Here is a 21,186-nt window from a genome sequence, read left to right as displayed (position 1 = left end):
TAAGGCCAAATTACTCTACTACCCAAACCCAAAAAGATAATGCAAAAAAAAAAAAAAACCCAACTATAGACCAATTGCCCTAATGAACACAGACTCAAAAATCCTCAATAAAATCTTAGCAAACAGAATCCAACAATGCATTAAACTGATCATACACCATGACCAAGTGGGAGGTATACCAGGGACACAGGATGGTTCAACATCTGAAAATCAATCGATGTAATTCATCACATCAACAAAAAGGAAAGCTAAAAACCATGTGATCATTTCAGTAGATGCTAAGAAAGCACTTTGTAAGATCCAACTTCAATTTATGATAAAACCCTCAAAAAACTGGGGGTAAGCGGAACCTATCTTAAAATAATAAAAGCCATATATAACAAACCCTCGACTAATATCCTCAACCGTAAAAATCTGAAAGCCTTTCCTCTACGATCTGGTACAAGACAAGGTTATCTACCCTCAGCACGACTATTCAACTAGTATTGGAAGTCCTAGCTAGAGAAATTAGACAAGAGAAAGACATAAAAGAAAAAAAATCTAAATTGGGAAAAAAGTATTAAAACTGTCATTATTTGCAGTTGACATGATAATATACATAGAGAGCCCTCAGGACTCCACAGAAAAACTAATCAGTTCAGCAAACTGACAGGGTATGAAATCAATACACACAAATCAGTTGCCTTCCTATATACAAGTAATGAAATAGAAAAGGAAGAAATTAAGAAAGTGATCGCATTTATAATCACACCAAGGACTAAACTTCGCAAAGGAGGTTTAAGTTTTATATAAAAAAATATAAGCCATTGCCAAAATAAACCAAAGAAGACCTGAAGAAATGGAAAAATTATTCCCTGCTCACAGACTGGAAGAATCAACATTGTCAAAATGGCCATTCTACCCGAAGCAATATAAAGATTCAATCCAATCTCAATAAAAAGATCAATGGCATTTTTCACTGGTGAGGATGTGGGTAAAAAGGAACCCTCTTACACTGCTGGTAGGAATGCAAACTGGTCCAACTACTATGGAAAGCTGTGTGGAGGACCCTCAAATTTTTAAAATGGAGCTACCATATGACCCAGCATTTCCACTCTTAGGAATTTATCCAAAGGACACAAAAACATTATTTGAAAGGAAACCTTCTATGTTTATGGCAGCACTATTTCTGATAGGAGAGATATGGAAACAACCTAAATGCCCAAAACCAGATGACTGGATTAAGAAAACATGGTATATATACACAATGGGATACTACTCAGCAATCAAAAAAAAGATAAACTCATGCCATTTCCAGCAACATGGATGGAACTGGAAGGGATTATGAAATAAGTCAGATGATATCACTTGCAGAAGAAATATAGGGAAACCAAACAAAGAGTCAAAAAAATGACAAAACTTGTAGGCAAACTATGGATATGAGGCATCAAGCAGAAGAGGGGGAGGTAAAAGATCATAACGGGGTGGGAAGGGCACAAGGGACCAAGGTGATAGTTCACAGGTGATGCGGTGGTGGGATATTTATGGGGACTACATATGAAGGGAGAAATCAAATACTGTACAAAAATGAACAACAATATAAGAAAATTTTAAAATTAATAAAAGAATAAAATTTTATCAACATTCAAAAAAAGATCAATGGCATTTTTTTAAAAAAACTGGAAACAAAAACTACTGAAAATCATGGGAAATCACAAAAGATTCAGAATAGCCAAAGCAATTCTGGCTAAGGAGAAAGAGAATGGAAGTATCACATTTCCCCAAGAGAAAGATGGATGATCACAGCACACAAGCCATGGGCCAATGGAAAGGGGTAAAAAAGAATTTAAGTGAATTTTGTTTATATTGATAATGGGACAGTACAGCTCACGAGTAGGACAACTACTGTGCAAACTCTCTACAGCTGTTCACTCAGGTACTCTCCAATTTATGGACTCCTGGGACCTGGCACTGCCCTGGATAAGAGTATGCATGTGTTAGTTCCCAAAAGGGTGCACTTTTGTTATCCGCAGGGGTGGGGTGCAGAGTGAGAATTATTAACTTGAGTCTGAGACTCTCAATATAGAACACCTGGAACCTGAATCAGCAGCTTGCAGATTTATTTTTTTTTTGACTATTAAATATTATATTGGCCACTGGATTATCTTTTTAAAAAAGATTTATTTATTTATGCATACAAGAACTGGGGTACAGGCCAGAGGTGCAGGGAATGAGATAGAGTGGGGAACAGAACAGGCAGAAATACACTGCTGAGGGGAGCAGCAGACAAGACAGGAGAGGTCTGATGTGCCATGTGGGTGCTCCCTGGCCGCTGGTGATCAAACTAGTGCTGCAGAGGCTGTGGATAGCTTTGCAGTGCTGTGCTTACTTAACCCCTTGTGCCATCAGGGAGGCCCCTGGGTTATCTTTTATATATGGCCTTTACTATATTGAGATAGGTTCCATCAATTCTCATCTTGCTTAGAGTTTTTTTTAATCATAAATGGGTTCTGAATCCTGTCTTCCTCTGCATCTATTGATATTATCATATGATTTTTATCTTTGCTTTTGTTGATATGTATATTACATAGATTTATTTATCTATATTAAGTTATCCTTGTATCCATGAGATAAATCCCACTCAATCATGATATATAATTCTTGCAATAGGGCCTCCCCAGGTGGCGCAGCAGTTGAGCACTGGGTTGCGAGGCTGCCCGCAGCATCTGCAGCGCCAGTTGGATCCCCGGCCACCAGTGAGGGTCCCACAAAAAAAAAAAAAAAACAAAAAACAAAAACAAACAAACAAAAACCCTTGCAATATATTGTCCAAATTGATTTGCTAGTGTTTTGTTGAAGATTTTTCCATCAATGTTCATCAAGGATTGTTTGTCTATAATATTCTTGTTCTGTCTGTCTTTGGTTTTGGTATTAAAAAGTAATGTTGGTATCACAAAATGTATTAGAGAGCATTTCCTTTTCTTGGATTTTTAGAAGTAATTTGAGCAAGATGGACATTAGTTCTTCTTTGAAGCTTTGATAAAATTGATTTGTAGGGCCTCCCCTGGTGGCTCAGCGGTTGAGCGCTGGGCTGCGAGGCTGCCCGCAGCCTCTGCAGCGCCGGTTCGTTCCCCGGCCAACGGCGAGGGTCCCACCAAAAAAAAAAAAAAAAAATTTTTTTTGGATTTGTAAAGTCATCTGGTCCTGTACTTTTGTTTTAGAGTTTTTCTTATTATTGTCTCGATTTCCATGTTTGTGATCAGTTTGTTCAACTCTTCTGTTTCTACCTGTTTTACTCTTGGTAAACCATATTGCTCTAGAAATTTGTCCATTCCTTCAAGGTTATAAAATTTATTAGTAGTTGTTCACAGTAATCCCTTTTTATCTTTTGCATTTCTGTGCTATCTATGGTAATTTCTTCTCTTTCACTTCTGATTATGTTAATATTTTCTTTTCTAGAAGTTTCTCTATTTTGTTTATCTTCTCCAAAAACCAATTCTAGTTTCATTGATCTTTTGTGTATTCTTTTTATCTCCACTTCATAATTTATTTCTGCTCTAATTTTTATTATTTCCTTTCTTGTAATAACTTTGTGTCATGTTTATTCATTTTCAAGTTCCTCTAGGTGTAGTATTAGGTTGTTTGATTGGGATTTTTCTTGTTTATTAATGTATTGCAATTATCTTTCCTCTTAGACCACGTTTGCTGCATTCCATAGATTCTGATCGCTTATAGTCTCATTTTTAATCTCAAGATAATTTTTGATTTCTGTTTTTATTTCATCTTTTATGTAACAGCTATAAAGTACCAGATTTTTTAGTTTCCATGTAATTTTTGTTTTTCCCATTTTTTTTTTCCATAGCTGATTTCTGGCTTTATGGCATTAGGTTCAGAAAGAGTACTTGGTATGATTTTGTCCTTTGTAATTTTATTGACAATTAACTTGTGTCCAAAGGTTTGGTCTATTGTTTTTTGATGTTCCTTGTGCATTTGTGAAAAATGTATACGCAGTGGCTTTTGGGTAGAGTATTGTGTAGATAGCTGTTTAAATTATTTGGTCTCGTTCCCCATTTAAGGCTATAATTTCCTTTTCTGTTCTCTGTCTTGTTGACTTGTCTACAGTTATATTAAAATACCTTAGTATAGTATCTCTCTTTAGCGATTTTGTAATTGTCTTATGTGCCTTAGTGTTCTACAATTTGGTTCATGTATATTATGAGTGTTATTACTTCTTATTGTATTCAGTACTTATTCATAATGTAATGTTAATACCTCGCTCTTATTACCTTTTTTAATTGGAAATCTATTTTATCTAATATATGTATAGCTGTTTCTGACATTTTTGTCACCATTTGATTGATTTCCAGTCTTTAACTTTAAGTCTGTGTTTGCCTTTATTGATAAGATGAGTTTCTTGTAAATAACACAAGAATGGAGTTTGTTTTGGAATCCACTCAGTCTCTCTATACCTTTTGACTGGTGCATTCAGGTTATTTTACATTTGTGGTGATTACCGAGACTTAAGTGCTCATTGCCATTTTATTCTTGTCTTGTCTTTTTATTTAGGGGGTCCTTACTTTTAGTTTTTGTTTAGGTTCTATTTCCATTGTCTTATGTGTTACTTCTGTTGATTTTTGTTTGAAGGTTTACTGAGGTTAGTATATGATGGGCTATTTGTATGACCTGCTGGATTGTCAGGTCTTAAACTTGTTCTGATGGGTCACGATGTTGCTCTCCTTCTTCTCCTCCTCCTCCTCTGTTATATAATTTAGGCGCCTATTACCTCTGTATTTGTTGTTATGTTGCTTTATAATAACCCTTTTAACACTTCTTCCATGTGCAATTTGATATTGATAAATTCTTTTAGTTTTGATTTTCCAGTGAAGCTCCTTACCTTCATTCAATTTTTTTTTTTAATTTTAACAGTTCTTCCAAGGAACATTTATTAATTTTGAGATTCCTTTGGAGTAGTGATCCATTCCTTAAAACTGTAAAATATGAGTTATATTGGACAAACAAGACGTTTTTTGATTTGAGGTTTTAAATAATAGTCATTTTAAAATACTGTTAATACGGGCCTCCCCAGTGGCGCAGCGGTTGAGTGCTGCTTTGTGAAGCTGCCCGCAGCCTCTGCAGCTCCAGTTCGATCCCCAGCCACCAGGCAAAGGTCCCACATGGTGCTCAGACCTCTCCTGCCACACCCGCTGCTCCCCTCAGCAGTGTACTTCATCAGTCTGCCTGCTCTGCTCTCCCCTCTGGCTCTGGTGAATTCTCTCACCCTCCTGTGCATCTGACTGTACCCAGTGCTTGTATAAATAAATAAATCTTTTTAAAAAATAAAATACTGTTAATACACTCTAATTAATGAAACATTGAAACAAATATATTCATTGAATATTATGTGATTTTCCATCAGTTGATTATTAATCAATAACTACAAAATGGAATTTATAGACTTAGGCTACAGGCTCATATTAATTTAAACTGTCTGACTTAAATTGTCTAACTTAAATTTTCTCCCCTATAAAATAAGGAGAATGTCTGAACATGTCTAATTGCTGGTCCTTGTACCAGAAGGTCTGTTATTTGTGTTCATTTAATAAACTGGAAATTCTTTTTTTTTAACTGAACAAATATAATTTTATTTTATTTTTTAATTTATTTTATTTTTTACATCATTGTTCATTTTTAAACATTTGCTTCCCCCACCCCCTGAGGTGTAGTCCCCATAGAGTTTCCTTCACCAATGCACCCGTGCACCATCACCTCAGTCCCCTGTGCTCCTCCCTCCCTCCCTCCTTTTGATCCCTCTCCCTCCTCCTCCTCCTCTGCGGGAAGTCTCTCATTTATAATTGTCCATTTTTGCTTTGTTGTGTTTTGTACTGTTATTATTTTTTTACACTGATGTCTTATTTGGTTCCCCTATATTCCTGCTATAAGTGAAACCATCCCATATTTTTTTTTTGTCCTTCTGGCTGATTTCACTGAACATAATTCCTTCTAGTTCCATCCACGTTGCTGCGAATCGCATGAGTTTATCTTTTTTGATTGCTGAATAATAATCCATTGTGTATATATGCCACATCTGCTTGATCCAGTCATCTATTTTTGGGCATTTGGGTTGTTTCCAGGATTTACCTATTGTAAATAGAGCTGCAGTAAACATAGGTGTACAGGTGTTCTTTTGAATCAATGTTTTTGTGTCCTTTGGGTAGATACCTAGGAGTGGAATTGCTGGGTCTTATGGTAGCTCCATTTTTAGTAGACTGAGGAATCTCCACACAGCTTTCCACAGTGGTTGGACCAGTTTGCACTCCCACCAGCAATGTAGGAGAGTTCCTTTTTCACCACATCCTCGCCAACATTTGTTGTTGATTGTTTTTGTTTTTGATATGTGCCATTCTTTCTGGTGTAAGGTAGTATCTCAATGTTTTAATTTGCATTTCCCTGATTATGAGGGATGTTGAACATTTTTTTCATATGCCTGTTGGCCATTTGCATTTCCTCTTTGGAGAAATGTTTTTTAATTTCTTCTTCCCATTTCTTGACTGGATTGTTTTTGTTGAGTTGTGTGAGTTCTTTGTATATCTTTGTGATCAGTCCCTTATCAGTTGACTGGGGTGCAAAGATTTTTTTCCCAAACAGTGGGGTGTCCCTCTGTTTTAGTTAATGTCTCTTTTGCTGTGCAGAAGCTTTGCAGTTTGATGTAATCCCAGGTGTTTATCTTTTCCTTGACTTTCTTTGCTTTGGATGATGAGTCTTTAAAGATTTTATTGAGATGTATGTCTTGTAGTGTTTTACCTATATTTTCTTCTATATATTTTATGGTTTCAGGTGAAAGGTAGTGGTTTAGTTTCATCTTTTTGCATGTGGTGTTTCAGTTTTCCCAGCACCATTTATTGAACAAACTGTCCATATTCCATCACATATTCTTTTCTCACCTTCATTCAATTTTGAATGTTTATTTGCATGAAAAAGAATTATAGACTGGAAGTCTTTTTTGCTATGTATTTGAAATATATTGTGCTATTCTCTTTTTTTTTCATGATTTTTTTAAAGATTTATTAATTTTTATACAAGAGCTGGGGTATAGGCCAGAGGCATGGGAGGGTGAGAGGATTCACCAGAGACAGAGCGGGGAGCAGAAGGCCGACGACAGAATTACACTGCTGAGGGGAGCAGCAGGCCCAACAGTAGAGGTCTGCCGCGCCAAATATATTCTGCTATTCTCTTAATGCTTGTAGCATTTTTACTGAAAAAGTGTATGGAAAGTTTAATTGATGTTCCTTTACAAGTTGTCCTTTTTTCTCTTGATGTTTTTAGTGTTCTGATTTTGTTATTGGCTATCATCAGTTTTATTCTAATATGTCTTAATGTGTGTCTGTCTGATATTTTTGTTTGGAACTCTTTGGAATTCTGAGCTCAGGATGTCTGTTTAGTTTCCCAGATTGAGATGGTTTTCAGCAATTATTTATTTAAATATATTTTTTATGCTTTTGTCTTTCTCTTCTCCTTCCTGGTGCCTCATGAGATGGTTGTTATTTCTCTTCAGTTTATCCCAAAAGGCTTTTACATTATTTTCATTTTTTAAAATCTTTTTCTGCTTTGATATGTTATTTGTGTGTTCTCAAACATTGTTGTTTCAAGCTCATTAATTCTCTCCATTGCCTGTATTTGCCTGCCGCTGAGGACCTTATTATGTTTTTGTTTTGGTTATGGTATTTTTAAAGTCCATTAGTTCTTATTGCAACTGAATCGTATTTTCTTCCTTTTTCTGTTCCTGCCTTATACCTTCCTCTTTTTTTTTAGATTTATGAACATTGTTATAACTGTTGCCTTGAGCTCCTGTTCAAACATATTCCACAATTCTGCTGGATTGAGACTTCCTTGGATTTATTTGGGTTTGGGGTTCATTTGGTTTTTGTTGTTTTTTTTTTTTTCTTTTTTGCTTGCTTGTTTGTTTTGGCTACAGCATTTGTTATTTGTTCTTCTGTCACTTCATTTTTAATTCTAATGGATTTGTAATAGGAATAGACTTGCAGACTGCTTCCTTCTTACCTGTTGAAGTGATTAGAGAACTGGTAGCATCAAAAGCTAATAAGTATAGGGCCTCCCCGGTGGCGCAGCGGTTGAGCGCTGGGTTGCGATGCTGCCCGCGGCCTCTGCGGCGCCGGTTCGATCCCCGGCTGCTCCCCGGCCACCGGAGGAGGGTCCCACATGGCGCAGACCTCTCCTGCCGCCCGCTGCTCCCCTCAGCAGTGTACTTCGGTCCTTCTGCCTGCTCTGCTCCCCGCTCTGGCTCTGGTGAATTCTCTCGCCCTCCCGCACTTCTGACTATACCCAGTGTATGAATAAACAAAACAAACAAACAAACAAACAAATAAATAAAACATGCCTCTATAAAAAAAAAAGCTAATAAGTATAAAGGAACTGAAGCAGTAGGACACTGAAAGGTCATTTCTAATGAGCATCGGCAGGTTGAGGTTCCTACTATGCTGTGGGTACAAGAGTTGCGTGGTGGAGATTCACAGTGATCTTCTCTAGGTAAGATCCTTGGTCTATATGTCTCATATAGGCTATGTCTGAGCAGTGGATGCTGAGCTGGACAAGGATTGGAGCTGAGACAGGGTTATAAACCAGGAGTTGTTCTCATTTCTTTTCCATTACAGAGCCTTAACCTTGAGTATTTGCTCCTATTGCTAACAGGTTCTTGAACTCTGTTAAGTGAAAGTGTTCAATTATTCGCTTGGTTTTAGTCTTGGCTGTGGGAGAGTGGCAGGTGTTTTGAGTATCACAACCTTGGGCTGCAAGTGGTAGCCTCTTCTATGAAGACACAGGTAATCCAACCTAGTTCTTCCCATTAGTTTGGGCTTCACTGTTCTATACTGGGAGTTTCAGGCTCAAGCCAGTCTTCATCACTGCACCCATGCTCCCATAGTTCTCTATGAATGCACCCTCTCTCCTGGGCACCAACTCTGTGTACCTTCTTATCCAGTGCCTTGCTCAGTCTTCAAAGTCCCCTGTGTGGGTATAAGCCCCAAGTCAATAACTGTAGAGGTGTTCTGTACAGCAGCTGCCCCTCCCGCTTGTGGTTGGTACTGCCCTGGTATTTCTGTGAATACAGTCCAATTAAAGTTTTTTCTACCACCCATATGTCTGTTGCTCCTGATATGTATTATGGTTGTCTAGAAGTGGATATAAAAGATTATGACTCTGAAAGGAGGAAGGAAGGCTGAGGGATGGTGAGGGTGGGCGTGGTAATAGCGTCATCCTATTAAAGGGTGTCCAGGTAAACAAAGGTATGTGCAGGAAACTGAGGAGTACATATTACTTAGCAGTACTAGAGTTTATCAAGAGAGAAGCTAAAAATAAAAAAAAAAAAGGTATGAAACGGAGAGGAAGGAAGTGAGGGCCGATTGAAGACCGTGAATGAGCTCAAGTCTCCTCGCGAAGCAGCATGATGTAATGTGGTGTCTGAGGTCGATGAACGATGGAGATAGCAGATTAAGCACTTTACTTGGGTCTGGGAAGGTAACTTCCAGAACAGAGCAAGGAGGAAGTATGTAAAGGATCTACCCTGGGAGGAGCACTGGGGAATGGGAGGCGATGGGGCCCGAGACCCTTGCTTTTGTAAGTGCCTTCGTGCTTCCTGGCATCGCGCTTCTGTTTGCCTCCGGGCATGCCTTCCTTTCAGGAAAAGCGGTTATTTCTCTTGAGTATGGTTTTTAAAAGGTGGCGTGTATGGGAGGAGGCCCCAAGGTTAATCACCATGAATTAGCAAGAATTTATCACACGGAAGGAGCTTTCACTTTACATCTATTCTACAGAGCGAAACTTAACCTCAGCAACTCACAGTACCCAGGAGCCACCGCTCACGCCTCGGCCGCCCACGAATGTGTCCTAGCACAAGGGTCGGACAGCGGGAAGCCGAGGAGTGAATTTCCTCACAGTAATTTATCTCCAAAATGGCCTCTAAAGGGGTGCTTGAGGGGTGAAAGGCAGGGGCAGGAGAATTCACCTCACGCGCAATGCCCCATCTCCTTGGGTTAGTGCTATCCAATCTTCTGGGTGGCTCTCCTGCGTACAGAAAATGGCTCGTGTTGACGTGCCCGATGCTTGGGTCTCAGGGCAAAGGAGAACACGGATGGTCAAAAGACCCCCAGGCCAGGAGAACTAAGGAAAACCTGAATGAGGGTGACTGCAGGCCAGAGATGCAGGCAGTTGCCTAGAGTCAAACCAAGCCACAACTGGGATACAGCCCAGAGGATGAGACCCCCCCTCTGAAGTGACACTTTGCTCGTCGGCTAGAGAGAAAACTTCGGGCTTCCCGGTTCACCAAAAAGGAAAGACCCCAAACCTTCCAAAGGCATCTGGTACGTAAACATCCTCAAGACAGAGGGCAACGATGTTAAAAAGGAGCCTGGTGTTAGGCGCTGCAAGCGTGCCAGGCGCCGTGGAGAACCTTCACCGTACATTCTCGTTCTCACCCTCGCCGACCGCGCTTCGCACAGACGAGGAAGCAGAAGCTAAAGAAAGAACAAAACCCAGAACATCACCTTGACCAAGGCGAGCACAGCTGGTAAAGCACGGCCTGCGGCGCAGCTCCCGGAACATTTCTTTTAGGAGCCAGCAACTGGAAACTGCCTGAGACCATGACAAAGAAGGGCGTTAATTAAAGTTATGTGTTGGCGGGGGAATTGGTCCCCAGAGAGAAAAGATTCTGAAAGATTGTGTTAAAACCATCATCGGAGACAGCCCCTTGTTCTTGGTTGCTAATCAGGGCTGGGACAAAACGGCTTGTTAAAAAGGAACTGAGGCCCATGAATTTAAAAATCTGCAAGAACCGGTGGAAGCGCAGACTCCTTCGTTGCTCACGCCCATCGTGAGCCCAGTGTCACTGGCTGTGGTCCCTGTTGTGGACCCTGTCTGCTTCTGAAAGACAAAGAGAAAAGGCTCAAAGAAATTCTCTACCTCACAGAAGGGCTGGAGAGAGAGAGAGAGAGAGAGAGATTAGTGAAGGAAGGAAATCAAGGACTTTTGGTCTTCTGCCTCTAATCGCATCCAGCAATAACCTATTTCTGTGCCCTATTCGGGGAGGGGGGGGGGAGGTTGACTCCAAAGGCGGCTGTATTGTTTCTGTTTTCTGATGTTAGGATTCTAAACACCCGAAACAATAAGACACGTGTTTCCACACTGGTGATGTGTCCTTGGGTGTGTGTTCTGTGACTTGCTTGAATTTTCTGCACGTTTCAAAGCTTGCTCGTATTTTACAAGGCGGGTAGTGATGGTCTCGGGTGGTCAGAGCCCTCGGGAAGGATCAAGCTTAGAGCGGGGAGTAGCCCACTCGCTCTAAGAGGGCCCCCGAATGACCCGGATAGAGAAAAGTGAGAAGGGGGTGTCGGCAGGGCCATTCTATCCGAAGGTTGCGCAGCTCATCTTATTGAAGCCAAGTTGAGGAGCTTGGACTTTAGTCAAAGGGACACGGCGAGCCCTTCCGGGATGCTGAGTGGGGGAGACAAAAGGCGTGATCCAGCGCTCAGAGAGATCAGTCTGGGGACTGGACGCAGAAGGCAGTTTGGTGGAAGAGGGCGACCAGGTAGAAGTCCAAGGCAGGAACCGGTGGGAGACAAATACGGTGGGGGCAGAGAGGTTCGAGCGCTGCTTGGGAGGTGGCAGGGGTAGGAATCGCTGGCGACTGAGACAGTGGCCACAGCAAGATGTGGGAGAGGAAGGGAAAGTGGGCGCCTTTCCCTTGGCACCTCACCTGAGTACCCAGATGCAGGGCGGTGGTATCCACCTAGAAGGGGAAGATTCCTGCGGGAGGAGCAGAGCCCGGGAGCTTAGAGGGTGCAGAGGTGAGAGAAACTCAGCAGCTCCACTCTTGACACTTAAGAGGGAATTGCCCACGATGCGTGCAGGCAGAAGTGAAATAAGCAGACAGACAAGGATGAGAGCAAAACCTCCCATCATCCTCCCAACGCCCCCCTCTTCCCCCTCGAATGGGGTCGGATGTGGTTCCCTTCTCTGCAGTTTCCTTGTCTCAATTGGTAATAGCATGTTTTGAAGCCCCCCCCCCACCCCCACCCCCAGTCCGGCCACATAGACACAACGCGGGCTTATTAATGGCTGCACCCTAATGTCTCGGGTCCTTCCTCCACGGATGGGCGCTTGCCCTGTGTCCTCCCTTGCCCAATGGGTCTGTGGTAAACGTGCTCATCCGTGTGTCCCCGGGCCCGGGGCTTTTATTTCTGATTCCCGTCCCTCCCTGGCCCTCAGGTCTGGCTCCCTTAACTCTCCTCACTCCGTGAAGAGCCAAAGAACCGTTTGCCGAACTTGTATTTATCTGCGATGATTTCGTACTCATGGTGATTATGTGTTAAGTCACGGGCACAGCCGAACGCCTTCCAGGTTTTCCTAGATAAAAGTACAAGGCTGTTTTCTCTTGGCTTGTAGAATTATTTTCATTCCACTTTGGGGACCAGGGTGAGTGGACAAAAGCAATTCTCCTGCTCCAAACTGCAGTCATGCTCTTGCTCCTCGGGCCCGAGGCGCCCTTCCTGCCACGTGCAGGTCAATGAGAACGGCCCGGGCACGGGTTCTTCATGTCGACGCCTGGTTTTCGTGCTTTGCTTCATTTTTGGATAAGAAACGGACCTGCCCTGTCCCCATCGGGACCCCCCCCACCCCTTACCCTCACCAGTCTATTCTCATCTCACCCCCTGCTCTCTGCACCCCACTCCTTTCCACTTCTCGCCCCCCCCATGGGAAGAAAGCGCTGGGCCACGTGAAGTGGAAGGGCAGTGACGGCTCCACGCCCGAGGGGCTGCGCACCGGAACCTCTCTCTGTCCTCCACAGCGGATTGAAGCAACACGGGTTTGCACACGCCGTTTTCAGGAGGACCGCCTAGTTAGGCAACCTACACACTCCCTTCCGGTAATCTCCATTCCGTGCTTCCCAGTTTGTTTGGCTGTGTTTGTTTGCCTTGTTCCTCTTGCCTCCTCCACATAAGAGTCAAGTCATATGGCCTGTGCCTTCCTCCACGACGCACTTGCCCTAGCTGACCCCCCCCCAACGCCCCCCGCCCCGGCCCCGGCCCTGCTGTCCATGTGGCAAGTTTTCATCTTTTTATAACTAGCTGAGTTTATGCCACAGCCCCTGTGCCCGCTCGCCCATGGTTGGACACGGGCTGGTTTTGAACGTTGGCCACCGAGAACAGTGCTGCCCCGAAGGGGGTGGGGTGGGAACATAAACATCCCTTCCAGTTGGGATGTTTATGTTCTTCGGACAAATACCAAGAAGGGGAGTGACTGGACCTCGTGGTATTTCCAGCCTTAACTGAGTTTCGGAGCACGCTCCACCCGGGATTCCATAAAGACTGCGGGCGAGGCCGCCTCTTGTGCACATGCTCGCGGGACCCCTTGGCCTCTTTGATGAGAGCCGCCCACACGCGTGTGAGGGGCATATCTGTAGCCAGGGATCCACTGACAAAAGGCAACGGAAAGAGAAGTCCAAACTCTGGCACACGAAGTGTGTTGTCCCATTTTATTTTATTTTATTTTATCATGTGTTTTTGGGAGATGAGCTGGTTTCTAGTGAATTAAGTAATGTTTAGCCGAGTTAATGTGAGGATACCCGCGTCAGGAATTGCCACTGGAGTCCACACCGGAGTCCTTTGTGACTCCTTCCCTCTTTGTTTATTTTTATTATTTATGCATACAAGAGCTGGGGCACAGGCCAGAGGTGTGGGGCGTGAGAGGACTCACCAGAGACAGAGCGGGGAACAGAACAGGCAGACTGACCGAAAACACTGCTGAGGGAGCAGCTGGCGAGACAGGAGAGGTCTGCCGCGCCATGTGGGTAGCTCCCTGGCCGGCCGGGGATTGAACTCCTGGGGATTGAACTGCTATAGTGCCTGGAGATAGCTTCACGGTGCTGAGACTTAACCCCTAGTGCCACCAGGGAGGCTGCCCCTTCCCTCTTTGTTCTCATCCCCCTCCCCACCCCCCAGGGACACCTCAGGTCTATAATCAGCTTTCAAGAGTTAGATTTTAAGCCTGGCTTTATCTGACCTTTAGTTGGGTTTCTCCACCATCCACACCTTAGGTAAGCCAGCCGGCCTCTAGCTTGTGGTTCCATTTTCAACCGCCCCCCACCCCCACCCCGTGAATGTGCCACCAGGAGCACTGAGCCCAGGACCTGAATGAAGACAGACACTGAGGCTCGACCACACAGGCCTGGGGGAAAGGTCAGGTCTGCGGCCGGCCGAGCCTGTTGCCGGCCGAGCCCGTTGATGGCTCGCTCCTTCTCACTCTCTTCTGCTGACGAGCCACCCTCAAGCCAATCTGTATGGGGCACGTCTCGGGCAACAGGCCTCCGCCTTCCTCTCCTGACCACACTCTCGGTGATCCTGCCCAGTCTCACGGTGTCCAACCCGGTCTCCTGCTGTCTCCAGAATTCCGCTGCTTCAGCCTGCAGGGATGACAGAAAGACCTCAGACATTTAACAGGTGTGCAGAAGAGGTCTTGAGACCCACCCCCAGTGTCTTCTTTCTTGAATCTACCACGCCCACTCTCCATGTTACCTATGTTACACATGTTAACATGTTCCCCCCCCCCCCCCCGGGATCAAGACTAGCAAGGTGACACTTTTTACGTTTGTTCACCCACCGCCTTCGAGCCATCGGCAGCCGCGGTCTCTCCTCTTTGCAAAGTATCTTGTGAATCCACGCGCTAGTCTCCAAATCCATGCTGCCAGCCTGGGCCAAGCCCCTGCCATCTCTCAACCGGACTTCTGCCTGAGCCTCCCAGGCGTCTCCCTGCTCTGCTTTCCGCCCTGCCCGCCTGCCCTGTTTTCCACCCAGAGCAGCCAGGGGGCCACCATGGCTAAGGAGAGATCATGGCACCCCCTTGGCTCGGCCCTCTCTCTGGCTCCCGCAGCACTTTGCGCACAAGCCCAATTCCTTGGCAGGCTCCTTCCCACACTGCACCTTCCCCTGCTCCTGCCATTCCCTCTCTCACTGGGCTGCAGCCACACTGGCATCCTTTCTGCCCCACCAGCCCTCCCCCCCTTCTGCCATGGGCCCAGGGGAATTGCTGGTCATTCTCTCTGCGGAGCAGACTCCTCGCCTGGCTTCTGGCAGGCCTGGCCACTCATCGCTGTCCTCAGAAAAGGCCTCCCCAGAGCTTTGCCACTTCCCTGGGGTTCTAGGTAGTATGTACCCAGGCACCCCGTTTACTCCCCCAGGGAACGTGGAGTGACCCTCACGTGCCTTTGTATTTTGCGATGTGCGTATTGTCTGTCTTCCCCTCCAGAAGGCAAGCTCCCTGCTTGTGGGACCTCTGCCTAGAAGTGTGTCTGCTACACAGCGGGCCCTCCGCCAACACGTGTCAGGGCATTGAGTGACCGGAATGAAGGGTGCCTCCTCCCCGAGGAAGGAACCACCCCACCCCCTCCCCCACCCCCTGGGCCCCAGGGCTCTTCACCCTCTGCCTCGGTCCCAGAGCCTAGTCCTCAGAACACTTTTGATTGCAGGCACCAGACACTGACCAGAGGCAGACTCAAAAAGGCGTGGAGGGGCGCCCCGGGGAGGCCTGTGAGGGGGAGGCCCCCGCGTGTCCTACCTCCCTCGGCACCGTCTTTGCCACTTTAGCAGCCCTGCTGCAGTTGCTGGAGGTTCAAGGCCTGTGGGTTGTCTTCAGGTTTGGGGACTGGCTGGCCATAGCGTGACTTCCCTCAAGCTCTTTCTCTTGCTGTCTCCCCGATTTCTATTGGCTCTGGGGGTTGGAAGCCAACAGTGGCCAGAGGAAGATCCTGTCAAGTCCTGATGCTTCGATTGTCATTTCTGTGTGTTAGCAAAGCAGCTCTTCTCATCAGCCCCGCGTGTCCTGCCCGCCAGCAGCCGTGCTCTCCCCCGTGGTCTCTGGCTCCTGGGGTCCTCTTGGATGGCCATCCGGGATGGCGAGGCACAGGCCACCTGCCTTCTGCTTACAAGCACCCGAGACCTGCGGCAGATGGCTTCTAACAGTGGTGACGGCGATCGCCTGGGACCGCAGCCTCTGTCCCTTGTAAACGTGCCCTCGGCTGTCACCAGCCTCGCCTGCGGGCAGATGGCTGGGCTTTGCAAGGTACGTGCCCGCGTGTCTGCTTGCCTGCCGTCTTGGATGCTTCCCAGCCAGCAATGAGCAAGTTCTCACCGCTTTGCGTCTCAGGGTGACTGGGTCAGCGGCCCGGGTTCAGGGCTGTCCTGTCACGTGGGGCTGTCCAGATCCTCCCAACTCTGCTATGAGAAGACACCTTCCTTTGCCCAATAAGGATGGATGGGCGTGAGTGAGAGAGGGCCTGAAGATGTCCTGAGGGATGGCACTGTGGTTTCGCCATTGTTTCCTATCTGTCTGACCCCACAGGTCGTAGTTCCACTCCTGGCTCAAGGCAAGTGTGAACCCCTATTTGTGGGAGGCAAGGAGGGACAGAGGAAAGGGCTGTTTTGACTCTTGGGACTGGTCACATCCGACTGGCTTACTTTTGTTCTGTCAGCGTGCTCTCTTTTGCGCGCGCGCACACACACGCACGCACACACACACACACACACACACACACACACACACACACACACTCATATGGGGATTGATGGTTCCCCTCCAGGTTCGCCGAGCGATAACTGACATATGTTATTGCTTAAGCTCAGTGTGTACAGCACACAGATTTGCTCCAGGCATACACTGCGAAATGATTATCACGGTAAGTTAGTTAATACCCGTCACCTCACACAGTGACACATTCCTCCTCCCCCCTCCCCCCCAGGAGACGTTTTAAGAGCTACTCTCTTAGCTGCTTCTGTGTGGGTGCTTAGCTTGTCCTCTTTCTAAGGTTCCGGTCACAGCGCGCTCCTCCGTGAGTGCAGAGTGGTGCCTGAGAGAGCTAGGGCACAGAGTCCCAGTACTTCAACGTGCCTTCCAGCCCCCTCTCCTACGACGTGGTCCCGGAGACCATGAGTTCTGTCCACGCCGGATTACTGGGCGTGACCAGAGGCGACCGTGGGTGTGCCAGCCTGCCACAGGGCTGGGTCACAGGGTGAGTCCTCTGTCTGAAAGGCCTCTGTCCTGCCCGGCACGCTGGACCCGCCACTCAGCCTTCAGCGCGCACCCTGCCAGCTGCATCTGCGCAGTCTCGCCCGCCGGACTCCCGCCGGGAAGAATCCACCGGGGAGGTGCTCCCTTCTGGACCACGTGGGACTCTGACCCCTGTGCACCTGTCTGTCGCCTCCGCATTTGACCCCTTATGGCTTCTCTGCGGCCACAACACACACCTTTCCCCTTTCTCACCCCCACCCCGCCCCGCCCCGCCACGCCAACACATCAACAGCCACTGCTCACTCATCGCGTGGCCCGCCCCCGGCGTCCCAGCGCCAAGGATCTGGTCGGGGGTCCCCCGGAATGACCCGGAGAGCCGGAACCAGAAATCTCACACGACAGCGATGTCACATTTGGGGTTTGTTCTGCACGAGCTTTTCTGGGTTCCCGTCGGGAACCTGGGCACCTTGAAGGCAGCGTCACCGAGGAGCAAGCGCCCCTTTCTGCCCGGGGCGTGCGCCCAGCACTCGGTCTGACTTTCCCCGCCGCCCCATTGAGGACCGCGCTGAGGACCTAAGGACGGGGTGCTCTGGACTCCCCCACTTCCGGGCTGCGCGCTTTGAGGCGGGGAGGAGTTGGAGGGGGAGGGCGAGGAACACCAGGTCCCCAGTTCTGCCACGGTAGGGGGTAGGGCCGGGTTTCCAGCCCAGACTGTCTGCTCCCCCAAACCAGCTGAACACCGGTCTGTGTTCTCCTGCCTCCCAGAACCCCGTGTCCCTGGGGACTGGCACGTCTCCACGAATACTTGTGGCGTGGTGTTATGAATGAATGAAAACATGCCCTTGTGCTCTCGCCTCCCTCTTCTGCAAGTGTCGCAGAGCGGGCGTGAGGGAAGGGCTCTCCGGGAAAATGGGTCAGCGGGCTGCGGGGGAGCTGGCCCCGCTTGCCCCGGCTCCTGCTCCGCAGAGGAGCGGTCTCCTCGGCGGCGGGGCTGTCGCCCAGCGCGTGTGCGCGCGCGCACGGGGGAGACGGTCCCCGAACGTGAGAAAACCATTTTTCGCGGCACCGCTCGGACCCGGCCGGTGCAGTCTCGAGCCCCCCCCCCCTCCCGCGAGGAACTTGACGGCGCCCCCTGAATGTCGTCTGGGCGCAGCGGGGCCGAAAGCCAGCTCCCCAGAGAGGCTCCGCGCGCCCTCGGCCCGCCGCGCAGCTCCGGCCCGGGCCGCGGCTCCGCGAACCCCCGGGCGGCGCGAGCGGCTGACGCCTCGCACCCCGCCCCCGCCCCCCGCCCGCGGCCCGCAGCCCGCAGCCCCGCGGCAGCCGCAGGGGGAACCAAAGACGCCGAAGCCTTCCCAGCTGCCCGGACCGCAGACGCCAACACCCCCGCCCCCCGCCACGCGCCGCCCGCCCGCGCCCCGCACGCCAGCCCACGACCGAGCGGCGGCGGCGGCTGCAGGCGGCGGCGACTCGCACCCGCGCGCTCCGGGCGGCGCTCGCCCTCCCAGGTGACTGGCACCCGCCGGCCGCGCCGGCCCCGCGCCCCCGGCCCGGTTCCGGCGCCCCCCCCCCCGGCCGCCCCCTCTCCCGCCTCTGCGCGCCCCAGCCTGCGGGAAGGGAGGTCGCGGCAGCGGCCCGGCGGCAGCGGCGACCGTGGCGACAGCGGCGACCGTGGCGGCGGCGGTGGCGGCGGCGGCGGCGGCGGCGGAGGCTGCGGCGGCGACCGTGGCGGAGGCGGTGGCGGAGGCCTCCGTGGCGGAGGCGGAAGCCGAGGCTGAGGCGGAGGCCGAGGCCTCAGTAGAGGCGGCGGCGGCGGAGGCCACCCTGGGGGAGGCGGCGGCCGCTCTGGCCGGGAAGGAGACGGAGGCCGCCCTGGCGGCAGCGGCCGCGACGGGGGCGGAGGCCAGCGGGACCGCGGCCGCCGCCGCCGCCTCCTCCGCCGCCGCCGCCGCAGCGGGAGAGGCTGCGGCGCCCCCGTGGGGAATGCGGATGCGGATGCTGAGGCGGCGGCCGCGGATACAGATGCGGCGGCGGCGGCGGCGGCGGGCGGGGGCTCCCAGGGGAACCCAGACTTTCCCATGGCCTCGCTGTACGTGGGCGACCTGCACCCCGAGGTGACGGAGGCGATGCTCTACGAGAAGTTCAGCCCCGCCGGGCCCATCCTCTCCATCCGCATCTGCAGGGACAAGATCACCCGCCGCTCGCTGGGTTACGCGTACGTCAACTACCAGCAACCGGTGGACGCCAAGCGGGCCCTGGAGACCCTGAACTTCGATGTCATCAAGGGCAGGCCGGTGCGCATCATGTGGTCCCAGCGGGACCCCTCGCTCCGCAAGAGCGGGGTGGGCAACGTCTTCATCAAGAACCTGGGCAAGACCATCGACAACAAGGCGCTGTACAACATCTTCTCCGCGTTCGGCAACATCCTCTCCTGCAAAGTGGCCTGCGACGAAAAGGGGCCCAAGGGCTACGGGTTCGTGCACTTCCAGAAGCAGGAGTCCGCCGAGCGGGCCATCGATGCGATGAACGGCATGTTCCTCAACTACCGCAAAATTTTCGTGGGAGATTCAAGTCGCATAAGGAGCGAGAGGCCGAGAGAGGAGCCTGGGCCAGGCAGTCCACCAGTGCTGAGGTCAAGGATTTCGAGGAAGACACCGACGAGGAGGCCACCTTGCGATGAAGACAGTAACCCTGGAGCGAGTCAGCCAGCAGAGCCAAACCGCGGCTCTCACTCGGTTTACAGCCCTTCCTCCCCTTTGTTCCCCTTAACAACCCACCAGCAGTGTATTGTATTGGCAGTGCGCCTCTCCTCCCCCGCCCCTCCCCTGCCCTCCCGCCCCTCCCCGCCCTCTCCCCCCCTCCCCCTCCCCCCCCGCTCCTCCCCTCCCCTCCCCTCCCTTCCCTCTCCCTTCCCCCCCCATGCCCCCTCCCCTCTTCTCCCTTCTCTTCTCCTTCCCCTCTCCCCTCCCTCCACCACCCTTCTCCCCTCTCCTCACCACTTCCCTCTCTCCTCCCCCCTACCCTCCTCCCCTCTCCCCTCCCCTTTCTCCTCTCCCCTCCCCCTCCTCTCCCCCTCCCCCTCCCCCTCCCCTCCTCCCTCTCCTCTCCTCTCCTCTCCTCTCCTCTGCTCTCCTCTCCTCTCCTCTCCTCTCCTCTCCTCTTTCCTTCCTTCCTTCCCTCTACAACCCCACCCCCTCACCAAGGGAGTTGTGACTAATCTTGCTAATGTGTGCCACTTGATAGGTTAAAGGCTGCCTCTCTCCCTTTCGTTTGGTTTAAAATGTACTTCCTTCTCCCTGTGTGTATTGAGCAGGTGATACAATTTCATGGCAGGAACACCGGAAAGCAGAAGGAAATTAGATAAAGGGAAACCAAGAGGGTAACTGCGCCCCATCATCCTACCACCCAGAGACGACCACTTTTACCTTTTGGGTGTGCTGTTTCTCCTGGCTCTCTTCTCCCCGCCCCCGCCCCCCAGCCCACCTTCCCTTTTAACACAGTTTTAGAATGGTTCGTGTATGTGGTGTTTCTTAATCTGCTTTTTCAGAAACTAAAACCAAACAAAAATCAACCATTGAACTTCTTTCCATGTTATTCAACAGGTTTTCAAAATATCTCCAGTGCCTGCAGAGTGTATCCATGGACCTTAACATTTCTGTACTCATTCCCGCATTGTTGGACTTTCAGGTGGTGCCTAGTTCTTTCCCTGTGTTTAAACCCAACACTGCATACTCTGATGAGTGGATACTTCCTTGCCAAGCCAAATCTTCGCTAGCATACCCGTTGGTCTTCTTAACTGTGGACTTGCAGGGTCCACATGTGGACATTTAAAGAATTTTCCTGCGTGTTTGCCAAATGGCCCCCATCATAAGCATTGTATAGATGTCTATTCATGCCCGCCAGTGCAGCTAGTAAAAAGAGTATGCCCATTCCCCCTGCATAGTCTCCTGGTCACTGCGAGAGAGAGAGTGTGTGTGTGTGTGTGTGTGTGTGTGTGTGTGTGTGTGTGTGTGTGTGTGTGTGTGTGTGTGTGTGTGTGTGTGTGTGTGTGTGTAGGCCAGCCTGATGAGCTGCAAATGTTTTTTCTCTGTCCTGGTGGTTTTGCTGGATTTAAATCCTGTTTATTGCTTTCCTCCCCTG

The 21,186-nt window shown here is 49.4% G+C and overlaps 1 protein-coding gene across 1 annotated transcript; it reads left to right on the top strand.

The window, feature by feature from the left end:
• The first annotated feature begins 19,117 nt into the window (after positions 1-19,117).
• On the top strand, positions 19,118-19,744 carry LOC119246669 (polyadenylate-binding protein 1-like 2). The gene is given in 2 exon segments (XM_037513028.2): positions 19,118-19,602; positions 19,605-19,744. Coding segments are annotated over 2 exon segments (600 nt in total). The 5' UTR covers positions 19,118-19,124; the 3' UTR covers positions 19,727-19,744.
• The last annotated feature ends 1,442 nt before the right edge of the window (positions 19,745-21,186 follow it).

The sequence above is a fragment of the Talpa occidentalis genome, unplaced genomic scaffold (genome assembly GCF_014898055.3).
Source record: "Talpa occidentalis isolate TD23 unplaced genomic scaffold, MPIMG_talOcc4v2.1 talOcc4.15, whole genome shotgun sequence".
NCBI classification, from domain to species: domain Eukaryota; kingdom Metazoa; phylum Chordata; class Mammalia; order Eulipotyphla; family Talpidae; genus Talpa; species Talpa occidentalis.
The sequence above is the reverse complement of the archived record's forward strand: the minus strand, read 5'-3'. Positions and strand labels throughout refer to the sequence as shown.